Below are 15,007 nucleotides of genomic sequence, written 5' to 3' on the forward strand. Positions count from 1 at the left end.
GGGAGCCGCTCGGGTTCAAGCGGCCTTCCGCTCTGAGCGCCATGGGGTCGCGGGAGCCCTGCCGGCGGCTGGAGGCGGTGCTCGGCGCTCTCTACGACTTGGGTGGGTGAGCGGAGCCGAAAGGAGATTTGAGGGAGGGAGGGCTGCGGGAAAAGGGGCCGTGGGAGGGAGGGCCGCTCGCTGCGACGCGAAGTTGACCCGCGCACGTGTTCTGCCGCGCAGGTGACGAGCCCGGCGTCCGGGGCTCGGCGGGGGACGGCGATGCTAGCGAGGCGGCGGCGGAGGAGGAAGAGGAGGAGAGCCGAGAAGTGCAGCCGACAGCCCCGAGCGATGCTGGCGGGGCGGAGAGAGGGAGGCGCGGCGCCCGCGGCTTCTTCGGAGGGCTGCGGGAGGAGATGTGCCGCACCGCCCCGCCGCCGCCGCCCCACGGCGCGCCGCCCCCCGCCCAGGTGGAGGTGGTGGTGTTCCGCGCGAGGAAGAGGAAGGCGCGGCCCGACCCCGCTCCGGCGGCGCCCGGCGGCGGCACCCAGGTAGAGCCGAGGCGGGGGAACCTCCGGGCTGGGGGCTCTGTCCCAAAACTGCCCTGCTCTGTTGGTGCTGCTGCAAAACGAGAAAACCTCAGCTACCGACAAAGATGTGCTGCCCTCCGTTAAACAGGAGTGTGGGTGGTGGAAGTTCTTTAAAGCACAGATTTTTTTTTTTTTTTTTTTCCCCTCCCCCTAAAGCCACGCCAGAGACTTTACATTGAGGGACAGGGATGCGCCTTTGTGGGTACAGCAGAAAGCAAGCAAGATCCCAAGGTGCTTGCCTGGTTTTGTTGTCTCTGCCCTCTGCCATCATAACGCAGTAACTCCTGCTCCAAGCATCTCCCCTCCACCAGTACAGGTGCCTACAAGTCCCAGACCCCTCCCCGGATACCCAGCTAATGACAGCCAGCCCTGCTGGCAGGTTAAACAGGGGTAAGTGCAGTCTGAGAGGTAATGATTATGCCAGAGGAGGTTCAGGTCAGATATTAGGAAAATTTTCCACTCAGAAAGAGCAGTGAGGCACTGAAAGGGGCTACCCAGGGAGGTGATAGAGTCATATCCTTAGAGGTATTGAGGAAACATGTGGCTGTGGCACTGAGGAACACGGTTAGTGATCATGGTGGACATGGGTTGGTGGTTGGGCTAGGCTGTCTTAGTGGCCTTTTCCAACAATTAGGATTCAAAGACCGATGGCTTTTTCTTCTGATTTCAAAAGATCTCTGATTAAGTATTTTGCATTGGAAACAGAAAAGTAAATCCCAGCGACATAAATAAACCCATCCATGTGGCTGCCAATGCAGTACAAAACGTAAACACCCAGCTTGCCAGTTCACCAGCTTGCCAGTGGCTATGCTTTTACATAAATATGTTTATTACTTCAAGCCAAACACAAGGCTTAGCCTCTAGCAGTGTCCTACAAATAAAACAGGCAGAAAAGCCTCTTAACTGTTCCTCTGCCTCAGTGTTTCATGTGTTGCCCTCACCTCGTGGGTGTGAGGGGCCTGCAGGTCACCAACAAGCAAGGAGCACCCTGGGGGGCTTGCACTGGGTATCTTATGGAGGGAGTGTCTTGTAGGCATTAGGTCTCAGGCTCCTGATTGGTTTATGGGCACCCAGTGTCCTCAGACTACCAAAAGCCAGGGCATGAAGAGAAAGGTGATCTTGAAGGTCTTTTCCAATATGAGCAATTCTATGTTTCTATGGGCCTGTCTGGAAGTTACCATGCCTTCCACAGTGGGTAGAAGTCTACCATGGGTCAGCATTGTAGTGTTTCTCTGGCAGTTTGCCTTAATTTGCACTTATAGCTGTAACATCAGAAGCCCAGTTCTAAAATAAGTTCTAATGGGCGTTTGATGAGGCTCACCACTATGGAAGCTTGAGATGGGACTGGGGATCTCTAGAGAGTGAACTGAGCAGTTGGTTGAACTCTCTTTTTTTTTTTTTTTTTTTTTTTTTTTTTGTGTGTGTGTGTGTGTGTGTGTGTGTGTGTGTGTATGCGCTTTTTCCAGTATGGTTTCCTCCAAAAGCTGTTCCAGATTTTCATTTTCTTATGCTTTTTTTGTTTGTATTTTTTTCTGCCTGTAAAAGCAGACCTGTTAGGCCTGTTAATGAAATGCTCTGTAGGCAACCAGTTTTCATTATGATATAGATTGCCAGACTACATGCAGCTTTGCAGAGCTAGAAGACATCTGGCTTTGGTGTATGCAGAGGGAAGCTGTGCTTTGATGTAACCTGAGTCCATTGCTGGACTAAATGTGACTAAATACTCTAGAGAGCAATAGAAACTTTGTGCTGAGTGTTGCCACCAGCTGTTAGTACACAAAGTTACCTCTCTCCAAGTCCAAAGCAAAATAACTTCAAGTTCTCATTGTATCCTGCTTTAGCAGTTTTGAGACAGATTTTGAAATGAAAGTATTCATGATGCCTAGCACTTTTTAAAACGTTGGCACTTTCAAAAACGTTGTTTAAACTTGAAATTATAAAAATTAATTGAATTTATTATTTTGTCTGTTTTTTGTCTGAATTATGGAACTCTTGGAAAGCATTAGCTAATAATGTAGACAGTGAAGTGCAGGACAAAGCTATGTATGTTCTGTGATATAATGGCACCCTGTAAATTTTGCAAGGCCGTTCCAATACGACCTTATAATATCTTCATATTTAAAATGCTACTGACACCCTCTTACCTTGATTTATTAAAAGAGAAAGCTGGAAAAAGATGCGTCTGGAAGGTTTCATACTCTTCCTTGCCACCCATTTTAGCATTTCACTGCTTTCAAATTGGTTTTATTTATTATATTCACAGAATCACAGAATTGTAGCAGTTGCAAAGGACCTTCAGGGATCATCAAGTCCAACCCCCCTGCCAAAGCAGGTTCCTTACACCAGGTTGCACAAGTAGGTGTCCAGGCGGGTCTTGAACATCTCCAGAGAAGGAGATTCCACGACCTCCCTGGGCAGCCTGTTCCAGTGCTCCGTCACCTCACTGTAAAGAAGTTCTTGTGCACATCTGTGCAGAACTTCCTATGCTGCAGTTTGCAGCCATTTCCCCTTGTCCTGTCTCCACTCACTGCTGAAAAGAGTCCGGCCTCGCCATTCTGCCCCCCACACCTTCGATATTTGTAGACCTGGATCAGGTCCACTGTCAGTCGTCTTTTCTCAAGGCTAAACAGACCCAGTTCACTCAGCCTTTCCTCATAGGGGAGATGCTCCAGGCCATTCACCATCTTTGTAGCCCTCCGCTGGACTCTTTCCAAGAGATCCCTGTCTTTTTTGTACTGGGGAGCCCAGAACTGGACACAATACTCCAGATGAGGCCTCACCAGGGCAGAGTAGGGGGGAGGATCACCTCCCTTGACTTGCTGGCCACGCTCTTTTTAATGCACCCCAGAATGCCATTGGCCTTTTTGGTCATGAGGGCACACTGCTGGCTCATGGCCAACCTGTTGTCCACCAGGACACCCAGGTAAAATTCAATTAAATGTTTTGTTTTCTTCACAGACCAGAACAGTGGCTGAAAAGAAAAATGTGAACAAGCAAGAATTTAACTTCGAAAAAGTAAGTCACTAGCACCTACCTAATCTCAGTGCTTCATTGTGCAGGTGTGCATGTATTTATATGCTTGGGAAAGCTGCAGTGAAATTACTGAGAAGCATTGCTGGAAAAGGTTGTGTTTTGCAGGTGAGGATTTCCTAATGTGTAATTTTGGTGTAATGTGCAGTGCTGGAGGAGGAGCGAGTTAGAGAACATATTGTGGCTCCTTGGCTTTTCTTTCTGATCTTTCACTGAAAAATCAAGGAAGTTCACTGCATGTTAGCTGGGTAAAGCTATGTGAGTACCCATAATGTGTTGCGTATGGTATTTTAGGCCTATGTTGTTAGTTATGAATTTTTGATCTCGTATGGGGAAAGAAAAAAAAAAAAAGTGCTTCTCACTAGTTAATGGCTTTACAGCCAAGGAATTTGAATGCTCTGTAAATGCTAGATCTTGTGAGTAGCATGTCGTTTTGCTTTGGTGTGTACAGCACAACACAACTCACTTTTCTGCAAAGCACCTCCTTCCCACATATCCAGTTTTATGTGAAATGAACAGAAACAGTTACTGACCCTCTGTTAGTCCTCACTGTCCAGAGATTAGATGAACAGTGGTCAACTGTTCTGCAGTATAGTACAAAACTCCATTTCCATTATTTTATAGCATACTGAATTCAGATATTAGCTAAGGTGTCTTTGGGAATATGACTTCGTTGTGGTCTGTCAAGGGTTATTTTACAACAGACTGGACAATTACAAAATGCTCACAATTTTCTGTGATGTTTTAGGCTCGTTTGGAAGTGCACAGGTTTGGAATCACTGGCTATGAGAAGCAGGAGCAGCGTCTATGGGAACGGGAACGTGCAATCATGCTGGGAGCCAAGGTAATTCTTGCTCATTTTGTGCTGGGAGGTGACCCAACTGTTACAATGCAGGGAAAGTGTAAGAAACACTGTGAGGTTTTGGTATCACTTCTTTAAAACACAAGATGCCATTCTCCACCCCTTCTTTCACCTCATGTTTACTTTTATGTTTTCTGTTCAGTCTGGTCAGTTTTCTGTAAACATCTGGAAAATTAATATTTTTGTGTTCTCAGACATATTTAGGTGAAATAGGACTGATTGGGGTGGAAAACAACATTTACTGATTATTTTTTTTATACAGACCTTTCAAAACTGAACAGCTAAGAGGATGGAATTGCTTTTATAAAGATCCATTTTCCCAGTGATTTGACAATTAAGAATTTTTCAGTTTTATTTATCACCAGCAGTATAAAAGGGGGAAAACGTAGTTTTTCTAAGTCTTCTTTGATGATTGGGAGGAGGGTATGAACTTTCCAGGTATGGTGTTATTTTGGAAACCTTGTAGATCTGTTACACAATATAAACATCTTTCCCACCAAGAAATACATTTTTACCATGTGTCTGCTTTACAGTCCTTAAGTCCCTTTCCTCTCAACTGAAGGGAAATAAACTATTACTTCTGCTTACCCACCACCTGAAAAATAATTTCCATGCAAGTATGTGAATATTTTTGAATCTATTTGAAAATTTCAGCAGAGGTATCACTCCCAATCTTTATTACAGCCTCCCAAAAAGGAACACATCAACTACAAGAAATACCAGGAGAAAATGAAGGTGAAGAAGACAACAAAGGATGATGATAAGGGGCAGGTTTGTGTGACATTTTGTCTATAAAAAGTCAACATGTAAGATCTAGCCCAAAAGCCTGATAATGCCTCAGGCACTGGAGGAGTGCCTGAGTTTGACACCTGCTGCTCTCATGAGGTAAGCTTGACTCCAGCACAACTCATCTCACCAGTCAGAGCTTGTCATGTGCAGTAGGAATGGTACAGAATTCAAACTGTGCTGTGGTGGGTTTCAGTGCCCTATTTGTGGAGGATGGTAGATTGATGATGCAAAATAAGCAGTTTTTCTGTGTTTTGGTTTTGTTTTTTTTTTTCCAAGGGAAAAAAAAATTGGTCTCCAATTAATGTTTGTTGCATTTTATCTAACCACAGGAAGCCAGATGTTCAGCTGGTTTTATATCAGTGCAATTCCATCTAGGATCTTGCTCATTATTTAAAGCGAGGGTGAGGTTTGTGTTGCATCCATCCTTTAGCATGGTCCATCTGGCCCCAAGCCTGTTCCCTGCCTGTGCTGTAGGTGGGAGCAGGCTGCCAGGCAGGTTTCTGCTCCACCAACTTGTCTTTTGCCACCTTCTTTTTCAGGGGACCTATTTCTCCTTTATCACGTGGCTTAAAGCACACCCAGCTTATGACCAAACACTGGCAAACCCTGTCACCTGATGGTGTGCTCAGTCAGGCAGCTAGATGTACTTGCCTGCTACTAAGTAGATCTTTTGACTCAAGGATCTATCTCGTACCCCTTGTGTGGCTGGATTTGTGTGCCCTTACGTGGCAGGGGTAGCATTTTGGTCGTGGGTGGACTGTGCTTTCCACAAGGTGACAGGAAGAGCTCTGGGCATAGTGCCCTGTGAGGCATTGCATCATCTGTCCTATCAGAAGGTATCCCAACCTGTTTTCATGCATCTGGTTCAGTGAAGCAAAAACAACTGGATGTTGTGTGTTCGGGCCGGGGCGGGGGCCGGTTAGCCAAAAAAAACCTGTTCCTTTGCCATTAAAATAGGCATCTTTAAACACAGGTACATAAAAGTGATACTCTGAAGAAAAAGAAGAAGAAAGACTTGAAGGAGAGGTAAGAAATTTTTAATGCTGTTATGTTTCTTTGATATAGTCTTGCTGATGTATTATCCCTACGTAACCATGCGTAACAATTTAATACCATATGAGAATTTTTCAAACTGCAGAATTCTCGTACAAAATGGTGACCTTGTTCCATGTTTAGCAGTTTCAGAGGCTTTAGTTAAGCAGCCTCAGTGAAAAGATGTCAGTTCTGCCCTGGTGTGTTTAAGATGACAGCTAGGATGGATGGAAATCCCTGTGTGGGGAGCCAGGATGTGACGTTCGCTCAGAGCATTTGCCCTGAGAAACAACTTTTGCAAAACAACAAGGTACAGCAAATAGAGGCTTGAAAAGTACAGTGACATTCTTAATTATAGTGTAGCAGGCTAGCTGAAATGTGAGACTCTTTATCTTCTTTATCTGAAATTCTTTGTTTTCAAATGTTTCTTTTAATGTAGTTCATTCTGTAATGTGCTGCAAGTTTTGACCAGTAACACAGGTAATAAATGTTCTGGGACCAATACATGCTCTAATTTGGTATTCCGTAATATGAATGCTGACTGCATAAATAGGTGATAGTTTTCAATGTATTGAATGTTTTAATGAGTTTCTGGTGTTTCTCTTGATTCATTTTCCTATTTACTATTTCAGAAAGGCCAAAAGGAAGAGATCAGTGCCCAGCATTTGGCCTGCAGGACAAGTTGGAAAATTCAGAGATGGGACCTTGATTCTACAAAGCGGTGACATAAAGAAAATTAAATCAACTAAAGTTATCAAATGAACTTATGATACCAAATGAAATGGATGAAAAGCATTAAAACAGAACTCCTGTTGCCACCAGAAGAGACTTACATAAGCCTTGCCCTGCCACCATGTCCTAATTCATTTACCTTATTTTTTCTTGCAGGGTTTTCTATCTCCTATTCTTGAGAGAATATGACAATTTACCATTTTATAAATAAAAGAAAGACTTTTTGATAATTAAGAAGGTTACATGGGTTGTTTTTATATGTGCTAAAGAAAGTGCTTTACTTTCTAGAATTAACTTATTGGTGCTAAGTGAAAAATTAATCCACCTAGTGAATTATATATTAAAATGTATAGCTCTTTGCTTTCATCTGGAAGAAATATGGCAAAAGCTGTACCTTATTTTCTCTTAACCTGAAGTAGGTGTTCTATATCAGGCATACATCTTTTCTGTGCTTATCTGAGTTGTTAGTGGAGAGTGGAACTACAAAACAGTTTTCATGCCCAGCAAAGCCTTTTAAGATTTCAGAATTATCTTCTCAAGAATGAAAAATGAGATTCTTCTGACGGTAAGAGTTAGAGGCTGAACTTGTATGTCTACAGAGAACACCAAATAAGTAGTTTCAGATGGTTATTGTGGGGGTGATCATGATGTAAGACAGTATGCAAAAACAGGCAACGTTCAAGACCTGAGCTGAATGCCAGATGAGGTACAGACATCCAGTAGCTACACATTGTTCATGGTTAACTTGTTTGTCATTTAACAGTTAACCTACTGGTAAAAACAAAGGAAAGAAGTTCATGCTTTGTTTTTTTTATATTTAAGGTTATTGAGCAGTTGTGGCAGTGAAGCAAATATACATGAGAAAGAAAATAGCCATTATTGGAGATGCTTCTTTAAATGTACAAGTGAAATTCAGCTTACCTATGAGGATTTGGAAAACATGCTTCCTAGCTGCCTCGTGGGAACCTGAATAAGCTGATCTCTAACCTCAGTGAACAGTGAAGTCTGAGCCAGCTTGCAGCTAGCAATGAGAACAGCAACACCAGAAGCTGCTCCCTTCCCAGGATAAGAAATTATCTTGATGTGGGGGAACTACAGCACAGGATGGAATACTTTCTCACACGATCTTTCCCCTGTACCTTTCACCTTACTTTCAAGTCTTGGAGAAGCACTGTGCCAATACAGTTTGAGGACTCAAAGGGAGGGAGCCCAGAGGAAAACAGTGAGGTAGAAAGAGGAAGGGAGTGTTTCTGCATGCTCTTCCCACATGGCTCTAAGCTGGATTGCTAAACGCTGTTATCACACTTTGTAATTGCTTAATCAGCATTGGTTGCAAATTCGTGCTGGAATTAACAATCCTAACTAGTTACTGAATATGCAGACTTAAGAAATGTCAAATCATGATTGCATTTGACGGTGTAATCACCAAGCCCAATTGTGTAGAGAGCATCAAAACTTGCTGAGGCAATAGATGAGCTTTGGATGTTATGGAATAACCTGTATCTTTTAATTCCTGGTTGATCCTTGAGTTTGGTGTTTGTTTATTTTTAATGCTCTCTTCTACATGCAATTCTGTTCATCTGGATTTGGGTATTATGTGCTGTGGGAGTTCATCCTCACTCAGCCTAGGTAATTTAAAGGGTTAAGTTCTTTTCCCACCTCCACAACTGCCAAAATGTTTCTGGGAGTGAAACTTGGTCTAAAGGAGGCATCTGAATTTTGCAGTCCTGGTGTCAAGTTTTAAAAGACCAGAAAAAGAGTTGGAGTTGAATGAAATTCAGTTCTTAAAATAAAAAGAAGAAAATTGGAATGCTAATTTGACAGTGAAACAAAAAACTTGGAAAAATTAAAAGCTTATTCAAGAAGCTACAGTTTCTCACACCTGTAATGTTGGTATGTATGCTTTTTTGTTATGTGGTGTTGTGTCTTTTTAACATCAAATCATTGAGGTGATTTCAGTTAGCCATACTACATACTTGCAGGATCATGTTCTCAGTAAAATATGATAGCTTTAGCCCAGTTTTGTAACTGGACACATTAACAAAAATTATAATGACTGCAATTTGGCTAACAACCGTTGAAAAACATTTATGCATTTACTGTTTCTCTGAACTAGAATGTGTTATTAATTAACAGAGTGTGAAAGTGTGTGTTCAACCAGCAAACAGTTGTTTTGGAGGCATATGCTGATGCATGAAACCAGCATTGACAGAATAACTGATTCATTATAGGTAAGGGGAAGCAGGGACCATTTATTTTTGCGTCCTGTCTGCAGTCAAGTAGCAGAATGAGGGAGAAAAGGAGATATCTTTAAATGTTTCTTATCTGTGCTTTCTCATGCCTCTTTCTGTGTTTTCTCATGCCTCTAACTGCGCTAAGCTTTATTACTGTTTCCCCATATGCTGAAGCCATTGATTTTATTTATTTATTTATTTATTTATTTTCTCCTCCCAATAGAAGTCTGTGCAGTGAAGGAGCTGATGCCAAGTTGTCTCTTGCTTAAAAACACCCTATCACCATGATGGATGATGTTTTTGTATGCTTATCTTTGCTTACTGCCAATTGTTTGGTTTGGATGGGCCTCTGTTCTTTCCCTAGCACTGCTCCCAGTGTGTTACTGTGCTTTCTTCTTTATTAACAGGCATTCATTGGGTTGCTTAGCTTAAATGTGCTTTTTTTGGAGCCTTGCTTAGTCCCTTTCGAGGCACCTGCTTGATGATGGTTTGCAGCATCAACAGTACATGTAATTTTAAACTGTTATGAAGTTTTACCTTTTCTGTCTTGTATTCTTACCTCATGGCCCTAAGGAACACGCGAGTCAGAGCTAATAGAGCGGTGCTGAGAGAGAGGTGTTTGAATCTGGCATATGTGTAAAGGTGAGACATGGATGGTTTATCTGAGTAAGAGACTGGCTTTCTCTGAATTGCTCTTGGCTGTGGTAATGAAGTAGGTATCAGCAGTTTGGCACGTGTCCTGCACGAGTGCCCCATCCACACAAGACAGCTTACTCAGTAATAACGAACAGGGTACTGATGTTGGATTTGTTGGCAATGTTTTAAGAATTTATTTAGAAATTGTAAAATGGCATAAACTCATACGTCAGTCCAAAAGAGTAATAATAATAATACACAAAGTTTTAGTCAGACCAAAAGACAAAAAGCAGTTTGTTTCCAATTCAAAAAATACAAACTTTGCTACAGATACAAAATTATAAAAAGTTTATATTTTCCTCTCGATCTGGTGACAGACACATACAGAAGAGATGTATATTTCACCAGTTCCAAATTCATATAAGCTGTGGGAGATGATGCTGAAGAAAAGAACGTCATGGTTAAAAGAAAACAGAAACAACTTCTCGTCTTTCACTTAACCAGAAGTGAACACCGTTATCTTACTCCTTTGCACGTTTTTTGGTTGCCAACATTTAAATCAGTGTTATTCATGCTTCATATAACAATCAGAAATAACAGCAGTTTTACCTCATGCATTTATTTTAATATTCATCACATAATATCTTCTCACCATGCTACCTAGAAAGGTCAGTGTTTTTATTGACAACATTTAAGGGAGGTGGTATCAGCAATCATGATGAAAGGATGCAATCCGGATCCATAAATATTTATATCTACTGATTTAAGGAAAAATAATAGAAATCTTCCAATTGGGGGAAAAAAGTGATATTCTGCTTGTATTTGCTTCCAATAACAAACAGAACAAAAGGAAGGTTGCTTGGCAGAAGGGGAACGTGGTGCTGAGTACCTATTGCAGTCAGTGCACATCTGTCTCCTGTATTGTGCAAAGCTGCAGAAGCCCCACACATTTAGTTTGTGTGGCTTGCATATGGGCTTCTGCACTTAAGAAGACTGAGTGCTTCTTAACCATGATGGGTTTGTGCTTCCAGCTGCCACTCCAGCCACCTGCATGTGCGCAGTATTCAGTACTACAAGATAATCACCAGAAATGTTGTCAGTAAAAACTACAAGCAGCTCGCTTCAAAGAAAAAGGAGGGGAAAAAAAGAAAAAAAGAAAAAAAAAACCTCAAAAATGAAACGTTACTAAGATGATCTTTGTTTGGTAATTGTTGGTGACAAGTGCCGTTTGCATTTGTGATGCATTTGTTGCAATAACCTGTTGGTGGACTTGTAACTGTAATCTCCTTTGCAAAGCTGAGCTAGCCAAGATGGGTTTTCGTATTATTTTGCCTGGTTCAAAGGTTAATTGTTTCCTATGCTATTTAAGCAGAATGCTACAAAGCTGGTAAAGCCTGAGATTAGGTTTAACAACTCTATTTCCTTGTCATTCCCTTTGTGAACAGAAGATGTACTCGATGGCTGTTAGCAGGTTGCTGTGCTCTTCATCCCTTCTAACAGAGACAGGTTGTCTTATTTATGGTCCAGAATGCACCACCTCATTGGCAATCACAGACAGTGTTTTTTCATGTGGTGGTAGTGGCAGCTTAGCCTTGACCTTCTCATTCTTACCTCTTTTATAAATATTATCATGTAAGAAAGGAGAACAAAAACTGCATATCACATTTCTTTTTGCTCTAGAACAACTAGGAAAGTAGAGGACTGGGTGCTCTCTGCCATCTTTACTAATTACACTTTGAAGAAAAGAAAAATTAGATAACAGACTTCTACAGCACTATGACAGAACTCTACCACCAGCCAAGAACAAACTACAGCAATACACTTTAATGGCTTTATTTACAACACAATGGAACATTATGCATATAATAAATCACATTTGATACTTTTCCTCCTAAGTTCTCGTATATGTAACCTTGTGCTTTTTTTTTTTTTTTTTTTTTTCTTTTTATTTTAGTCCAATGTATTTCATTGTGTCTCAACTATGTAGCAAGTATGGGATATGACTGAGCTGTCTCCCTGTCTTCTTTGTTTTAGAAGCCAAATTGCTTTCCAAATTAAAGATACATCACAGTTTCCTACTATCCTCACTGATATTTGTGTTACAGTGCACACCTTCCAACCTCAGAAGAAGTAAGGGAGTGTCACCTAGGCCTGTGCCCATATTGACATTACTTCTCTGTAAAAATATCTTTGTGGTAGTTTATTTGTGTTGATGAGGGAAACACAAGTGTAGGCAATGGTATAGCACTGCACGCCCTGGGAGTCTGACAATACCCCTGATGGTACAGTTCTTCTACTTGGTCCCTCTGAACTCAACAGGGAAATTTGCAGAGGAAAGAGCTGGGACAAGGGTTCACAAAGGATGACATTTGGGTTCACATGGATAGATGAAAACCAAGCATCCCTCATTGTCCTGCAGGATAGAAAGTTTGCTTACTGTACTTAGATGCAGATGCTCCAAACTGACATATGCAGAAGTCAAGCTTCATTGTGCTTAGTAGAACAAGACTTTTTTAAACATTAGGTTTACAGGTGCCTCACATGGACTCTGCGCCATGTGGGGCAAGATTCATCCCAGCTCAGAAGGCTCTATTCTCCTGTTTACAAGGATCAGCCTGTGCTCCAGGGGCAGATGCGTCCCATGAAAGGCATCTCTGTGCTTACCTAGGTGCCTGGGAAGCAGTCTGAATAGTTAGTAACACAATTTCTGCAAGGAACGTACTACTAAAGGCTGGCTCCCTTCCAAAGAAGAGATTTGGAGGAAACAAAAGCTGGCAAAAGTGATGCTGCAGATAAAGAACGTGCAGACAGCTGGGCTTATAACCAAACGGGAGAGTTAACTTGCAGAGAAACAAGCTATCTCCAGCCTGAGCAGAGAGGTGAAAGTAAGTGCCACATTTCTCCCCACCCAATGCTATTCTGCAAAAGGAAAGTTCTGCTCTGGTCTATGTTTAGAGTGGTTTATGTAAAGTTCTGCTGCCACCTGGATGCTCTGCATAAGTACACATAGAGTAACGAGTTTCCTAGCAGAATTCTAACTACTTAAGCATTTACTCTGTTACACTACTACTAAAATTGATCCAGCTGAAGTCATGAGACTGTGCTCTATGGGGTTACTTGGCTTATTGCTATGGATCATGCCAAATCCAAGTCCTTGAATATGTACACAACCAACATATAGTCAATTTTGTTTAGATTCAGACCTGGTGTTGCTAATGCAGGATACCTACTTTTAACTGTATTCCTTTTATTTGCATCTCCACTAGGTTACAAAGAGACTATAATGGCAGTTACTTATTCTGTACCTCACACGTATCTGTACAGGTGTTAGAATAATAAATGAGCTTCTCCATGCTTCTCTACAGATCTGAAGTATGTCCCCACCTACTGTCCTTGTTTGCATTAAAACACAGTAACCAGTATCACTCGCTGCATTCTCCCCAAGGTACAACACTAGGAACCGATACCAAAGCATCTATGATAACCAAAACCAAGTACTGCAAACACTTCTAAAACCCATTCTGAATTAATTTTAAATGCCTGGTGGTGGGTGAAGAGTGGAAAGACCTAAATTCATTTGAATTTCTTTCACAGAATTTGGTAGTAAAGACAGAGGTTCAGTCCGAAAGCAAACAACACCTGGTTGCTTTTAATAAGAAAAGTGAAAGGGGAGTGTCTATTAAAATTATCACAGGATGTTTCCCAATATAAAAATCTATGTGCAGCCTACGTACAGTATTCCCACACACTGCTCTGACTGGCAATACTTGAAGCCAATGCTGTGATTACAGCTCTTGTGTTCACTGAAGACAGGTTTGCAATGAGCACACTCAGGAAGAAGTCTGGGGTCCAGGAGCATTTGAGCTGAGGTAGGTTAAAGCAGACCCACTAAATTAGAAAATCGTGCATGAGTTCACATGGCATTAAACGAAACTGAAAATTAAAACTCAGTTGGTTTTTGCTATTCTTTAAGAAATGAAGATGAGTGTAGCACAGTTATGTCTAAAACTTTACTAATACAATCCGTGTCAGAGTGAAGAAAGTATAGTTGTACAGTTGCTTTCCCATTTAACAGTTAAGGTTATATTTTCCTGCTGTTGGTTTTGTTTCCTATTTCAGTCTTGACGTTACTAGAGGTGCACAGCTGTTCTGCAGGAGAGGTGGCCATGAGATATCAGCCAGGTATGGGCACTGGTGACAGGCTGTGATTCACCTGTGAAATTGCCTGTAACTACTGCAGGATGGGTTGCCTTTCCCTCTCTGCAGTGGCTGCAAAGAAGATGCTGCCAGTGAGGTGCTGGCTGCTGTCTCAGTGCAGCCCTCTGTGCCACCTGAGCCATGTGTCTGAGACTGAATACACACCTGCAGCTGGCTGCTCTGAGAGAGGCCTGAGCTGACGATCCTGTGGCCATAGCGTAATGTGAGGCAGTAAACTGCATTGGTATTAGAACACACTTTTTCAGGCTTCATACCTGCTTGGCTGAGAACAATATGCATGTGCGTATATGTATGCTTGGGTAGGAAAATCTGTACAAGAAGCATTAAACAGAGGGTTTAGTACATCACTAGGATGTAAGAGTTGGTGCTTTTCATGTCTGATATCACCACGCTTACGTAGGATTGAAATAACAAAGCCCAGAATGTCATGGACACACACAGTCTGCTGCATCTTGTTCTTATGCATCACCTCTATACACACAGTTGCATATGTTAACTTGTTTCAGAAGAAAAGAAACACACACAAATCAATGTGTTTTTGGACACCAGCATGCAGGTGAGAGCTCTGTTCTGTGCTGGGAACTTCCGTGGTGGTCAGATTCATGTTGTCATGGACAGCACCTGACACGGCCTCTTGCTTTCACGGGAGATGCAAGATACATCCAAGTCTTGAAAGGATTTATGTCCTATTCCAGAAAAATTCTTAAAAATTGATTTAGCATTTATCTCATAAATCTCTCCTGTTTAAATGCTTCATGGAGACCAAGACATTAGTTACATGATCAAAATCTAATAGAAAATTAAGGCTTTTGATCTCAAAGCTACATTGGAACTATAGCTGTGTAGGACTTACTGGGATCAAGGCTGGAAAGCAGTATTTCTCTATGTGGGATACTGTGCACGTA

The 15,007-nt window shown here is 41.9% G+C and overlaps 1 protein-coding gene across 1 annotated transcript; it reads left to right on the forward strand.

The window, feature by feature from the left end:
- Window positions 1-7,248, forward strand: CUNH1orf131 (chromosome unknown C1orf131 homolog). Its single transcript, XM_042883010.1, has 7 exons — window positions 1-102; window positions 223-530; window positions 3,528-3,584; window positions 4,348-4,443; window positions 5,146-5,232; window positions 6,224-6,276; window positions 6,915-7,248. Exons 1-7 carry the CDS (start codon window positions 42-44, stop codon window positions 7,042-7,044), a joined length of 792 nt encoding a protein of 263 aa, XP_042738944.1. The 5' UTR covers window positions 1-41; the 3' UTR covers window positions 7,045-7,248.
- Window positions 7,249-15,007: the final 7,759 nt, after the last annotated feature.

The sequence above is a fragment of the Lagopus leucura genome, unplaced genomic scaffold, assembly GCF_019238085.1.
Source record: "Lagopus leucura isolate 7727_CA_CO unplaced genomic scaffold, USGS_WTPT01 Super-Scaffold_73, whole genome shotgun sequence".
Classification (NCBI taxonomy): Eukaryota; Metazoa; Chordata; class Aves; order Galliformes; family Phasianidae; genus Lagopus; species Lagopus leucura.

What these genes read in the sequence shown, in the direction of transcription:
- CUNH1orf131 (XM_042883010.1), top strand. Translation starts at nt 42, where the DNA reads ATGGGGTCGCGGGAGCCCTGCCGGCGGCTGGAGGCGGTGCTCGGCGCT. An exon ending in AGGATGATGATAAGGGGCAG is followed by an intron (nt 5,233 to 6,223) that starts GTTTGTGTGACA and finishes CTTTAAACACAG; the next exon opens with GTACATAAAAGTGATACTCT. An exon ending in AAGAAAGACTTGAAGGAGAG is followed by an intron (nt 6,277 to 6,914) that starts GTAAGAAATTTT and finishes TTACTATTTCAG; the next exon opens with AAAGGCCAAAAGGAAGAGAT.